The 13,575-nt window shown below is 39.4% G+C and overlaps 2 protein-coding genes across 3 annotated transcripts; both read left to right on the top strand.

The window, feature by feature from the left end:
- Positions 1 to 280: 280 nt before the first annotated feature.
- On the top strand, positions 281 to 4,353 carry LOC104945566 (hydroperoxide isomerase ALOXE3-like; the record flags this gene model as incomplete). Its single annotated transcript, XM_010771262.1, has 10 exons — positions 281 to 384; positions 727 to 899; positions 1,055 to 1,198; positions 1,326 to 1,529; positions 2,478 to 2,564; positions 2,710 to 2,876; positions 2,992 to 3,113; positions 3,220 to 3,320; positions 3,490 to 3,660; positions 3,761 to 4,353. Coding segments are annotated over 10 exons (1,453 nt in total), but the record flags the coding sequence as incomplete, so codon positions are not given.
- A 392-nt stretch (positions 4,354 to 4,745) lies between these two features.
- On the top strand, positions 4,746 to 13,206 carry epm2a (EPM2A glucan phosphatase, laforin). Of its 2 annotated transcripts, XM_010771260.1 has the most exons (5): positions 4,746 to 5,151; positions 5,510 to 5,518; positions 6,869 to 7,043; positions 9,700 to 9,944; positions 10,416 to 13,206. In XM_010771260.1, exons 1-5 carry the CDS (start codon positions 4,890 to 4,892, stop codon positions 10,697 to 10,699), a joined length of 975 nt encoding a protein of 324 aa, XP_010769562.1. In that variant the 5' UTR covers positions 4,746 to 4,889; the 3' UTR covers positions 10,700 to 13,206. The 2 variants fall into 2 exon arrangements, with proteins under 2 accessions (XP_010769562.1, XP_010769563.1); XM_010771261.1 differs by lacking the exon at positions 5,510 to 5,518.
- Positions 13,207 to 13,575: the final 369 nt, after the last annotated feature.

Genomic DNA, 13,575 nt, shown 5'->3' with positions numbered 1-13,575 from the left:
GTTGCGTGCATGGCTCCCTATCCCCCTGTGTAACGGGGAGACGCGCTCTGGCGGCGGTCTCGTTCAGGATCCGAAAATACAATTTAAATATTTTGCACACTTATTCCACTTATTCCTAGTGTGCCACTGGTTACGGTTCCGCGTGCCAATGCTGGCACGCGAGCCAGGGGTTGCCGACCCCTGCTCTAGAATCTAGAAATATTGAGGGAAAGGGTACATTGCAATTAATTTCTGTATGTTGTTTATTCCTGTGTTCTAATTGTTCCTTGTTTTACTTCAGTGGTATTGAACTCAAGGTTAAGGGGCTGCACGGATCTACTGCACAATGGGAAAGCATTGAAGACATAAAAAAAATATTCTGGTGTAAAAAGACAACAACGTCAGGTATGTTCTTTTTATCCCATTTACCAGTTGTCAGTGTAACTCACCCCATCTATGTCATGGTTTCATTAACAACAGATAGATATTCAGTAGATGTTTTTCCTGTTCTGTACAATTATTTGTTTTCTACAAAGTTAAGTATTTCAGTAAAAGTACAAATTATTTAAATACATGACCAACATTTTTGCTTTACAGTCAATAAGAATGATAATTATGTTGAACCTGAAAAACCCCAAAACATTTTAGAAAAATTGTATTATTTATTAAATGAACCAATTGTTATTCGTATTAAACCGAATATATAATGTTAGTATATTTTTTATATATCAATTGCTATTCTTCCAGAGTATGTTGCAGACCACTGGATGGAAGATGACTTCTATGGATATCAGTTCCTGAATGGAGTCAACCCCGGTGTTATCAAGCGCTGCTCAGAGCTTCCCAAAAACTTCCCGGTCACAGAGGAAATGGTGAAGCCGTTCCTGGAAGAGGGAAGCTCTCTGCAGAAGGAAATGGAGGTATGAATGAAGATTAACTTGAAATGGATGGTAATCTTTGTTTCGGAATCATGATTTGTCCATTTACTATCCCTCTGTCATACTTCCTTGACTTATTACAATTCTGTGATACCTCTCGATGACGTCTTAAACATTTCTTTCTTATTTCTTTCCAGAAAGGCAATATGTTCCTTTATGACCAGAAGAAGATGGATGGAATTCCCCCTGCAGCCTATAATGGTGAACCTCTGCATGTGACTGCTGGTCTCTGTTTGCTCAACGTGAACCCAGAAAACAAACTGATGCCAATTGCAAAACAGGTACTGTAAAATCCATTTAAAAGCCAGCATGTAATGTTATGGGTCTTTACCATGGTCAGTCTATGGAAAACATTCTTTAAGGTATCGTGAAGGGAAAGTTAATAATCTATTTTTTATCAATTTCCAGTTGAATCAACAACCATCTGAGAAGAACCCCATCTTCCTGCCCAGCGACCCAGAAACTGACTGGCTGCTAGCCAAGATGTTCATTAAAAATGCAGATTGCATGGATCACGAATCAGTCCATCACTTCATGAGGACTCACTTTCTGGCAGAGGCCTTCGCTGTTGCAACTCTCCGCAGCTTCCCTGTGATTCACCCAATGTACAAGGTATAAGTACTCCACACAACAGAGGTAGTGCAGGTTTTTTGTATTCCCTTGATCTGAAATAATGCTTAGAATTTGTATTGATTGATTTTCAGGTATATTATGTCTATACTAGAGATGGTTGATAGTAAAGCTGAGACAGGAAATGTTCAAAAATAAAGAGGCATGCGTGCAAACAAGTTTCCTTGATTAAACCCCATTACTTTGCGAGGTTGAATGCAAAGTATGTGACTATGCTGAGATTAACGTAACTCAACATGTGAATTCCCCAAAAAACGACTCTACTCTAAAAAAGGCCTTTTTGAAACGCTTGCCAGATACCAGAAGTGCAAACAGGTTGTGACTGGGGTGAGAGGTATCCGTGAAGATGTTGCACACATCTAAAACACATCTTTTGACGCATGAAACACAACTTTCATGTGTGTATTAAATGTGTGTATTTGTCTCACTCTTTTTGTATATTTGATTGTACTTGTAGATCATTTTGTTATTTGTCATTCACTTACTTTTCATAGTATTTTTTTGTTACTTCCATTTCCCCGGGCGCTGTACAGTAGCTGCCCACTGCTCCTAGTACTAGACTCCTGGTACTAGGATGGGTTAAAAGCAGATAACACATTCACTGTGTATGCTGTGTGCTCTGCATGTATGACCATTAAAGAGGGTTTCATTCCTCCCAATTCTTTCTAGATCTTCTTTGGAAACTGGTTTTATGAGCCATTATTTTTTATTTATTGAAGAATTCAAACTTTTATAACAAAAAGTGATACTTAACTCGTTGGAGTCCAAGCACTTTATAATTATCATGGTTATATATTTTCAAAGAAGTCAAAGAAAGCCTGATTTCAGTTGTGTTTGCTTATAGCTTCCTTCATTTACACTGATGTTCTGCTTGTTGTCTGCTGAATCAAGCATTTTACTTTGACTTTAATATTGTTTTCCTCTATTCAGCTGCTGTTTCCACACTTCCGGCACACTCTTCACATCAACACTAGAGGGCGCCAAAGTCTATTAGGACCTGATGGGGTTTTAAGTAATGTAAGGCTTTTTCAAATACATATTTGTGAATATAAATACAAATGTTATCATACCACACCTTGCAACTTAAATTCTGTTTTTTGGATGGTTTCTAATTTGATGTCGAAAAACTTGTCTGATGGTATGTGTATTTTTGATTTGTTAGAGTTCACTTGGATTTGTTGGACTAATAGAGCTCATGAGAAGGGATCTCTCTGAAATGACCTACAGCTCCCTCTGTCTGCCGGAGAACATCGCTGCACGAGGATTGGAGTCTATCCCCAACTTTTACTACAGAGATGATGGCCTGAAGCTGTGGAACATCATCCAAAGGTTTTACCTATTCATAAATATTGTGACTGTCCACAGTGATTCATTGTACAAACACCATTAGAGACTTTCTCAGAAACTCATATTATTAAAAATACAACTGTTTTGTGTTTGCCAGCTTTGTGAAGGCGGTAGTGGAGCACTATTATCCCTCAGACAGTGAGGTGCATAAAGACACTGAGCTGCAGGACTGGATCAGTGAGGTCTTCACACATGGCTTCTTAGGAAACAAAGCCGCAGGTATTTGTCCCATATTCTGAAGTCATTTGTAAATATGAAACATATCATAATAGTATATTTTAATGCACATAGTGATTGACTTATGAACATATTGTGCTGCCAACAGGGTTTCCAGCAGCCTTTCATACTGTCGAGGAAGTGGTCAAGTTCACAACCATGGTGATCTTCACAACGACGGTTCAACATGCTGCTGTAAACAGCGGGCAGGTAAATAGTTGGGGCATTAGAAAATGTATTGATCAAGTATAAGTTTGGCAGACCAGCCAACTGCTTTCGTTTCCTTTACAATAACATACCGTTTGCAGGACATTAGCTTAGCATTACAATGGAGTAAAGGTTGCCTTTTTTTCTATAATGGTTTTTTTTCATAATTTAGTATGACTTCAACTCCTGGGCCCCCAACGGCACGCTCCGTCTGCGCAAACCTCCTCCAAACACCAAGGGGCAGTCAAGCATGAAGACGGTCCTGGAGACCCTCCCGAATGTTGGTGATACAGTCGTCTTGGCAGGATTGTTGTGGTTGCTTTCAGACAGATACTCAAACTATGTAAGTTTGGCGTCATAAATACTTACAGAAGGATGTCCTGTCCTGATGTTTTCTTCTTTTTTACCACAAACTTTGTTTCCTGATTTTGTCCTTCTGGCAGATTCCCTTGGGAACATACCCAGAGGAACGATTTGATGAGCCTGAGCCTAAGCAGATGATAAAGGAATTCCAAGCAGCATTGTCGTACCTCAGTGAAGCGATAACAACAAGAAACTCACATCTTGAACTACCCTACACATACCTGGACCCTGCGGAGATAGAGAACAGTGTTTCTATTTAAGCAGATCTGCGATTGTATCCATGTATTTCTCCTCACCTATTTTGCATGCTGGGAGTTCAGTTATACTTTTAATGTGGTGTATAATAGCTGGGGCAGATAGATGAGATGTAATGGATCATTAGTAAGTTGTTGCATACTGGTAAGGGAGAACTAGAGTATATCTTGGTTGTGTGATGCTGAGCAGAAACTAAACTGACTAACACAGGAGGTAATGGCTTAAACATTGCTCTGGCCCATATTTATCGATTACAGGCAAAACGATACATAAAAATAGGGTGAATGTTTATTTTATTTATTTCTCTACATTAAGTGTATTTTGTTGTATCAGACTTTCTTAATGGATATAAAATGCAGCTGTGGGTAGCTGCATTTAACTGTGGGTCCACTAGTCAAGATGATTTCAAACATAACAAGGTTCCTCTTTCTTTTTCTCCATTAGCAATTAATAAAAAAACTATTTAACTTATGCTTGTCTTTTATGTACTTTTTTCCCTTTCATATAGCGAATGAGGACAAAGAATAAGTACATTAAACTTCTGCGTTTTAATACATGTTTGTAATCAGAAAATATATATTTGATTAATTTTCTTCGAAATTGCATCTATGGATCTAGTCAATTGTATTCATATAATCAAATAACAGACACATCTACCAGTGAAATGTAATGAAATTCCATATCCCTCTTTCTATCCACCACATTTGTAGATCTACTGTGAGTTCTATTTTGTCGGGTTCACTTTTATTTGACTGATGTATGGTGCGCAGTTATTCTGACAGAGTGGGACTTCATTCTTTCTAACTCATCTTTGATGCATTGCAAACCACCCTTTTTCAAAACACAGTTCGGGTATTTTTAGACTACACTACAATAAATGTTTCCGCGCGGACTTAATATAAGAGCCTAATAACCCACTCGACACATTTTACGGTTTTGCGGACGTGTCACTGAATGAAAGCTGCCACAATGTTGTTTAGGTTCGCAGTCATTCTGACTCCGGAGTCTTCGGATGTAAAGGTCTTTGTTTTGGGTTCGCGTGAGGAAATGGGCCAATGGGACTTGAGCGCAGCGGTCCCGATGACAACCTCTAAGAAGCTCCTGTCCACCCTTGAACCGTGTCTGTGGACCGGCGACATTCAGCTGGCAGAGCCGTACGAAGACACATTGTGGTTCAAGTTCGTCAAAAGAGTGAGAGGCACTTATATCTGGGAAGGTATACATCAACATTCGGATAGTGCATCCAATTCAGTAGCGTACCAAATTAGATTGTTGACAAGTAATACATATTAAAACATATTTAATGTCAGTCCCATCGAAGGTAAACATCTCCGCCATGTTTTGTTTATAGTGTGTAATGTATTCTTGCTGCCACATGATGGCGGTATAGCAAAGCCTTTTTATTTAATAAACGCTCAGTGGCTCGTGGATTTTAGAGCAGTTGTTAGCAATTGTTACGTTACAATTCCTGCTTTCCCATTTATATCTCATATACCTATACTTTATTTATAACATTACATAGGGCACACTCAAAAGTAAAAAGACTGATAACAACTGGATTGTTATTTTTAAAGCATTAACAGGTAAGCAATATTTTTAATGTTGTAACAGAGATAATTTAAAGTGTACCTATCATGCTATATTTGAATAATTTATTGTAGGGCCATACCTATATAAAACATGTCTGTGAGGTATTTTTTTCAAAATACCAAACAAATCATGCATTTTAGCCATGCCTCATTTTGCTCTATTTGCTATTTTTTAGCCCTGTTTTTTGCAACGGCTGAATCTGTGAGAAGTCTTCTTCGCTGCTTTTGTGGCAGACTACAGCGCTACCTACAGGCCTGGCATATGTACTACAGTGTCTCCAGCGCTTTCGAACGGCAATGGCCGTGGCTGTCTCCTCCTGATAGGTGGAGAGTTGCCCATATAGGCGGAGCTCCTCGTTTCTGACATCAGAGATATTTCAAATATGTATCAGTCTGTATCAGATCCGTTGCAGCCCCATTTTTAGAGATTTGGGTATGGAGGAAAGAGAGAGGGTTGTGTTTCTGACACTTGGTGAGTTCCCTGACACACCGGGGACACATATTCATTTAAAAAATGAGGTACAAAAGTGCATTTTTGCATGATAGGTCCCCTTTAAGTTGTACACTGTTAAGAAAGTTGTTTGTACAAATGCTTTCCATTTTATGAAAAGGTCCCATGTCATGACCATTTCTACTGATCATAATTCCAATGTTGAGGTCTACTAGAATAGATTTACATTGTTCGATGTTCCAAAATGACATTCGTTTCTCATACAGCATCTCTGTATAGTATGTGTATTCACTCTCTGTCCTAAACGGCTTGTTGGAGCTCCTGCCCCCCTCCCTATGAGCCCACTGTGCTCTGATTGGTCAGCTCGCCCACTCTGTTCTGATGAGTCCACCACCTTTACAGCGGAACATCAGTGTTTGTGTTACAATGGCGTTAGCAACCAGAAAATGACACCAGTAATAACAAACAGATGAGAATGCTGCGTGGGGTCTGGGTGCCGTGTTGGCGGGACGTTGCGCGACTCGCTGCTGTGAGGAACGGACAGTGTGAGCTGTATTACTGGTGTCGTTTCCTTGTTTCCTGAGACATCTCGAAACTCAGCCTGAGCACCATGGACGCGGGAAGGGGAGGTGCTGAGGGGGCTGCAGCACCCCCATCTGCGAGGCTCCACTAGCACCCGCACCCCCAAACGCGGCGCACCTACAGTGTAAGCGCCCCATAGTTTCGCCGGAAAAGCATGACATGGGACCTTTAAATTATCGCATTAATTCTATATAGTTCAAATCTACAAATGTAGTAGTTACTGACTGTACCTGTCAGAAGAATATAGTGTTACTATACTACTGTAAAAATTCAACACCAACCTGCAGAAAATGTGTCTTGCTTGTCACCAGGTAGCAATCCGAGCCATGACAGGTGTTGTTCATTTGATGAGAAGAACATAGTGGATGGAGTTTACTGCCATCCGATTGGTCACTGGATAGAGGAAACAGGACACACAGATGAGATGAAACACACCACCAACTTTTACTTCAGTGTGGCCGGTCAGAATTCCATTCATTTCTCCAGGTAAAACAGTACAGTAGAAACAAAGCCAAACCAAATACTGGGAATGTCTATAAGTAAAACATGTCACAGTTGCAGCAGAAATCTTTTTTCATTGAATGATTTCATATTTTGTATTACAATTGTTCACAGTGGATACCAAAAGTATTAACTAAATGAATAGTAGTTACAACAAACTAACACATAAAAGAAAAAAAACATTGTGGGATTGAGTTGAAATGTTATAGAATTTAGGTTCAGTAGTGAGACAGCATGACTTTAGACTGTTGGGGGTTAGCAGCATGGGTTACACACTGAAGTCCTGCAACCAGCTAGGTGTACTTTCACAAGATGGTTGCTGTTCTTCTAAATTGACTGCTTTTTTATAGTGCTATTCCTATTTACAACCCCACATGGCACTTTACATAAACTGTACAAGTCAGCAAGGATCTTGCCCATGGATACATCAATATGTTGACTGGGATTGAACCCCCAACCTTCTGATTGTTAGACAACCACACTACCCAGTCACAGCCACAGTTGCCCCATAAGTGCTTTACCTCTGACCTCCCAGTGAAAGAGAAGATTTGGTCATACACTAAGTATTGAAACAGTTTGACACTATTACTTTGAAACAGGTCTATGTTGTAATTTTCTGTAATTTCCCAGGATTTCTTACCAAATGTAATAATAATGAAAATGAATGAGGTCCAATGGGACCAATGAATTCCCCTGCTGAAGTGTGATTGTTTCTTAAATAACACAGAGGGTCACATCAGCTCTTCTTTTCTTATTGTGTTAACACTTTCCAAACAATACCAATCTTATTAAGTTAGTAAAGCTCATGTATTGCTTTGTATTGTCAGTGCAGCTCGGAATTCTGCTTTGTCATGGTAGAATATCTGTGAGAGAAAATTAATCTTTAGCAGTGTCCTGCGAAAAGGCCTGAACAGTGTCATACAAAGAAGCAACCATGCTCTCAGGGCTGCTCACTCCTTAGCTTTTGAATCTTGCTCTCTTTCTTTTAGTTTAAATGCTGTCTACCCTTAGAATTGTTGAACAAGTCGGCCCCCAGCAGCTGCATTATCAGCTCAAACAGTAGGTATTATATATGCAATGTATTTCAATTGATTTCCTATTCACAAGACTATGAAGAAGATACCATTAGCTGTTATCTAGCTAACTCAATTATTTAACAGCTTCCAGGCTCAATAGTTGCATTAAAATTAGCAACTCTTAACCCTAGTCAAAATATACTAAAATTAATACTTTTCTCAAATAATTTACAGAGGCAACCTCTAAAGATCACATGATCATTTTAATATAGTGGACCATAATAATATAAACATAGTTAGTGCCATGATGTATCAGGAGCCCAGGAACCCTGTGGCAGTGAGCACATCACTTGCATAACAACGAGCAAGCTTGGCCGGTGCCATCGGGTATTCATTTGTGTCCGAAGACCTTACAAGGCTTATGTCAAGGACCCTTGTTCAGTAGGAAGCACTCTGCCCTTGTATCTTTGCTATTAATAGCTTTTTCAAATTAGTCTCTCAGACCTTGCATCCGTTTGCTCCCCAGTACCATTTACACACTCACCTCTGCAATAACTCATTATATGATTCAAAGAGGTTTTAACTTGCTGTCTAACAGGTGCCTCGTCTCCAATGCTTTGATTCAGAGGAGAGGAGGCCTGAAGGTTATAAAGCCAGATCGTAATGAGTTTGTAATAATGTTGTATGAGCAATAAAACAGACATATTTTCCAAGAAATGTAATCCTACATCGTTCGGCTAAATTATGTAAAGCAATAAAGCATCAGCTAGAATCTACCAATAATTGTATTTACTCATTTTACGTAATAGATACACTGCTAGTCACACAGAATACACAACAGAAACATCAGTTTTACACAACTTCAGTTTAGCTTTTCAGTTATGATATGGTCCAATTGGTGTTGATACTTTCTGTAAGAGTAAGAACAGGTGTATAATGATTTAATAAAAAACAAGACAATTGATTGATTTGCAACAAAGCCATTTAGCAAAAGCATTTTATGTAAAGAAAAGAGGATATCTGATTACACAGCAAGTCGAAACCAGAGGCCACTTTGGGACATTACAGATTAACGTAGAGTCACCTGCTCTGGTTGTTGACTTAATGCACATTAATGAACCCTAAATGAGTGTGCCTTAGACCGAAGTGGTATCGAGAAGAATTATAAGTACAAGATGTAAACAAAACATCAGTGCCATGAAGGAGAAAGGGAGGAAAACTACAGAGTCAGAATGAAACCATGTGCTTGTTAGTGACTTGTAAGGGTCAGCTTTCCTTGATCTGCCTGTCGGACAGTTAGAAAACAATTACTTTAATTGGCTCAGGAGTACCTTGAAATTCTCTGCTCATACCCCACACAATGGCCAACAGGGGCAGAGCGTCACCTCTTTGTCACCCTCTTCACCATATTTGCTTTCAGAGTATAAAGCTTCATTCAAACCCTTTAAACCATTTTATCCAATTATTACATCTACAGTGTCATTTAAAGTCATAATTCCCTTTTACTTCATTCAAACACTTCTCTTCAGGCATTGCGTTAACCTCACAGGTTCAGCATAATATATATAATTTAATAATGACTGCTTGCATTCATAAAATGGATTATGCATATTCATTATCCCCAGGGTATTGCCACGTATTTGGCTGGGAAGCTGCCCTCGACAGGTGGAACACGTGACCATAAAGATGAAGCAGGAATTGGGGATTACTGCAGTGATGAACTTCCAGACAGAGTTGGACGTGGTAAACAACTCTAATGGCTGCAGGCACGACCCAGGGGAAGCCATGACCCCGGAGACGATGATGCGTCTGTACGAAGACTGTGGACTGCTGTACGTGTGGATACCCACTCCTGACATGAGCACTGAGGGTAAGGACACATCTGTGCACTTAAAAGAATAAATACAGGTGTAGTAATAGTATTTAGTCAGGTCTGAGTGAGGGCTCCTCGTCTTTCTGAAAGACTCTTTGGCCGTATTCCGGCTGAAGAGCTCTAAACTTACTCAATATGCATACTTTGTTTTAGTGATGGTTCCATTCATATATTTTGAAGTGGACAATCCCCAAAATAATTATTTTAGTAACACTTTTCTAGAATGAGATGAATGCAATAAATACATCAATCTGTGAATGGTGGAATTATATCTAACCATGCTCATTACCTTCTAATGTAAGGTTTCCTTTAACCTGAATGGTTGGGCAGTATCTCATGTGTTGTGTGAGTCGCAAAATAATGCTACTTGTACTTTCACAGTAAATGCAAGCAAAGAAATATTTACATATATTCATACTTCACATGTACAAGCCCTCTGCTTTAGATCTATTGTGTCTCCTTTTGCAGGTCGCATTAGGATGCTTCCCCAGGCAGTGTATCTGCTCCATGGGCTCTTGGAAAATGGTCACACTGTCTATGTTCACTGTAATGCTGGAGTGGGCAGGTCGACTGCAGCTGTGTGCGGCTTGCTCCTGTACGTCCTTGGCTGGAGTCTGAGGAAGGTGCAGTACTTCGTTGCAGCCAGAAGGCCGGCAGTGTACATAGACGAGGAGGCGTTAGTCCAGGCTCAAACCGACTTCATCCAGAAGTTTGGACAACTACGATCATCCATCTCTTACCAAGAGACATGAGAATTGAACTCGATTGTACCAAAGTCTTGACATTGAAGCCAAATCGACAGGTATCGAAAGCTCCACTGGACTTGACTCTTTGAAATGATTCCTTACAATGTGAAAGAAACACTGTATAGTCAGCAAGAACATTTACTTACTTTCACTTCGATGTAATTTAAGTAAATGACCCACTTTCGATATTGAAATCAAGTTGATCCCTAAGTATCTGGAGAGAGTTCTGCTGGCTGTCGGCATGGAAGCAATAATCCTACTGTAATGTGTTGGTTTTTAACTTAAGACCCCTCTGCCATTTAGCACACACAGTTAAAACATCGTTAGTTTCAGGACACATCAGTATTTAAATGTCTGCACGGTGTTGGAAAGACCTTTTCTTTTTGTAGTGAAAAATACAGTTGGCATTTTGAGAAGGCCCTTTTTAGCTGATGGGTTGGACAGCAATGTATGAGAATAAATACAATAAAAACAATATATCAATCAATATATAACAGTAGCACTGTTTGCTCTCATCCAATGAGCTGTGATTCTCAGTAAAGGATTAGTCCACATTGTTATTGTGTATCAAATGAGAAAATACCCTCTTTAATTCGGAGGGGGAAATTATCAATAATATATTACTTTGAAAAGAGGTCTTAATATTTGGCACTTCATGCCAAAGCAACAAATCCATTCCAAAACTCAAATAAACGACAATGCCTCTCCCGCTCCCACGCACACATTGAAGCATTCAGCTCCGCCCATCTCTCTCAGCGAGCTTGATGGCATTTCATCTTTATTTATTAATCCGACAGATGCTATTCCGACCCATCTCCATCAATAACGAAAACAACATCTAGGCCAGACCATTTTAATGCATACATAATAAGACATTATTGGAATACTGTTTGTTGTCAATTCTGAATGTCTGCCTAGACTCCTATTGAGGATATATTGCTTTTTTTAATACAGTGTTTTTGTTACCTGATTTAAGACATTTGGTGGATTGGAAAGGAGAAAGGAGCTTTCTCACCGAGCACAATTCATATTCTCCTTTTTCTTTCAGTGAGTCCCTTCAGCAGACAGCACTTGTTGAGGCTTTCAGTGGTAAAACTAATTATCCATGCATGAGTGCCAGCCGAAGCAAATCATTTTAGAAATGTTCTAAAAATATGAACAAAAACTGAATATGGAATGAGTGACATGAGACATATGAACTATGAATTACGCAAAACACCTCAACGTACGTAACGTAAGGGATGTATCGTGTCACAGTGTTGCTGATCAGATTGTGCTCCACATCATCAAATCCCTTACTGCTGCATGCAAGCCTTCCTTCCCCACTGTCATATCTAATAAAGGCAGAAAAGCCTAAAAGAACATATCATTGTGTGTTTAGCAGAACCCCTTGTCTGATGGACAATGATATATGACATGGTTACTTGTTGCAGGATGCAGACACTAGGAAGAGAAAGAACAGGGTGCACAAAGTATTTACATTACAAAAAATAAAATATATATTCTTTGGCTATATACCGTTCCCTAATTTCATTAAAAAGTTTCAAAGCTTTTTCCAATAAGAAGTCAGACACTGCGTCCATGTCTCGCAAAGGCTTATTAAACGTCACTCTGCTTTATTTAGATTATCTGTAAAAAAGGATGAGCTGAGCATTTTTTCAGCAGACCCATGATGATGATTTTAATCATGAAGTCCGCACTTTAAATCTCAAACCATTTGCCTTTGATACAGTTCTGCTAGCTAGACCGGCCTGCATTCATTCATCATTGAGAGGAAAAGCTTTTTCACATGCACAGACGTCAGTCCAGGCACCCATGTTTCATTTACCTAATAGATTCCAAGTCCACCATTTGCTAAGAATAATCCCATAATGAAGAAATGTCTCTCTCTTTGCTCCAGGGCAGAACTCCAGCTCACCCTGGCAAGTACTGAAAGTAAAAGCCAAAGTGAAGAGATGCGGTTTGACCGAATAACTCTAAATCCACAGGCTCATTCTACCATGTATGTTTCAGGAGCTTGAACCAGCAGCCCCCGGAGGAAGGTTTATTCATGTAGTCCAAGAATATCTGACTATGAGACACTCTCTGGAATATGAATAGGTATGAGTAATGCCAGACAGTTGATCTACAATCAAATATAAATACATCTGAGAGGCTGAGTGTACCATTGTTTAATAATCGATACATCTGAGATTGGCTGACTGACTGGAGGCTGAGCAGCTGTCTGTTTTATGCGTGTGCCATGGCAACATATGGCATGTGTTTTTCCAGACACAGCACCTACAAGACTGGGTAAACATTTCTTCTGTGAATGCATTACTTGCAGTCTGAGTCATTCCTCAAGCAGCTAGTGGCGGTGCCCCACTGATATTCAATAATACCAAGCCTTTGTCCCTCGGGGGACCATAACAATGAATGGGCAGATTTATGCAGGCTTGATATTTCTCTTGCAAAGAAAGTGTTTATTCCTGTAACACCTGAACTATGCTCCCTGTTAGCATCCAAATACCTTAGTTAGTGAAACGTTTCTCATGCTTTTCTTTATTAAAGATACAATATTTATAACTCTTTCTTACTACATCCTTACTTTTACTTCGTTTGGGACATGTTACAACCGTGATCTACTTAGAATAGGCATATAATAGGTGTTTCAGTCTCATTAATATCCACATTATTTTTGTTTTTGTTATTGAGAGTTATTGATTCTATGGTTTGTCAGATTGTAATTATTGGTATTGCCCAAATATGAATCAGAATCAGAATCAGAATACCTCTATTCGTCCCACAGAGGGGACATTTACATTGTTAGAGCAGAAAAGAGCCACAGACAGCTTCATGTTTAACAAAGAAGTATGCAGAAAAAACTAAACAAATATTAAAGA

This window comes from Notothenia coriiceps, unplaced genomic scaffold, assembly GCF_000735185.1.
Source record: "Notothenia coriiceps isolate Sejong01 unplaced genomic scaffold, NC01 NC01_scaffold00009727, whole genome shotgun sequence".
NCBI classification, from domain to species: Eukaryota; Metazoa; Chordata; class Actinopteri; order Perciformes; family Nototheniidae; genus Notothenia; species Notothenia coriiceps.
This window is presented reverse-complemented; position numbering and strand designations above follow the sequence as displayed.

Coding starts and splice junctions, on each gene's coding strand:
- epm2a (XM_010771260.1), top strand. CDS start 4,890: ATGAAAGCTGCCACAATGTTGTTTAGGTTCGCAGTCATTCTGACTCCG. Junction 7,044..9,699: donor AATTCCATTCATTTCTCCAG/GTAAAACAGTAC, acceptor CATTATCCCCAG/GGTATTGCCACGTATTTGGC. Junction 9,945..10,415: donor TCCTGACATGAGCACTGAGG/GTAAGGACACAT, acceptor CTCCTTTTGCAG/GTCGCATTAGGATGCTTCCC.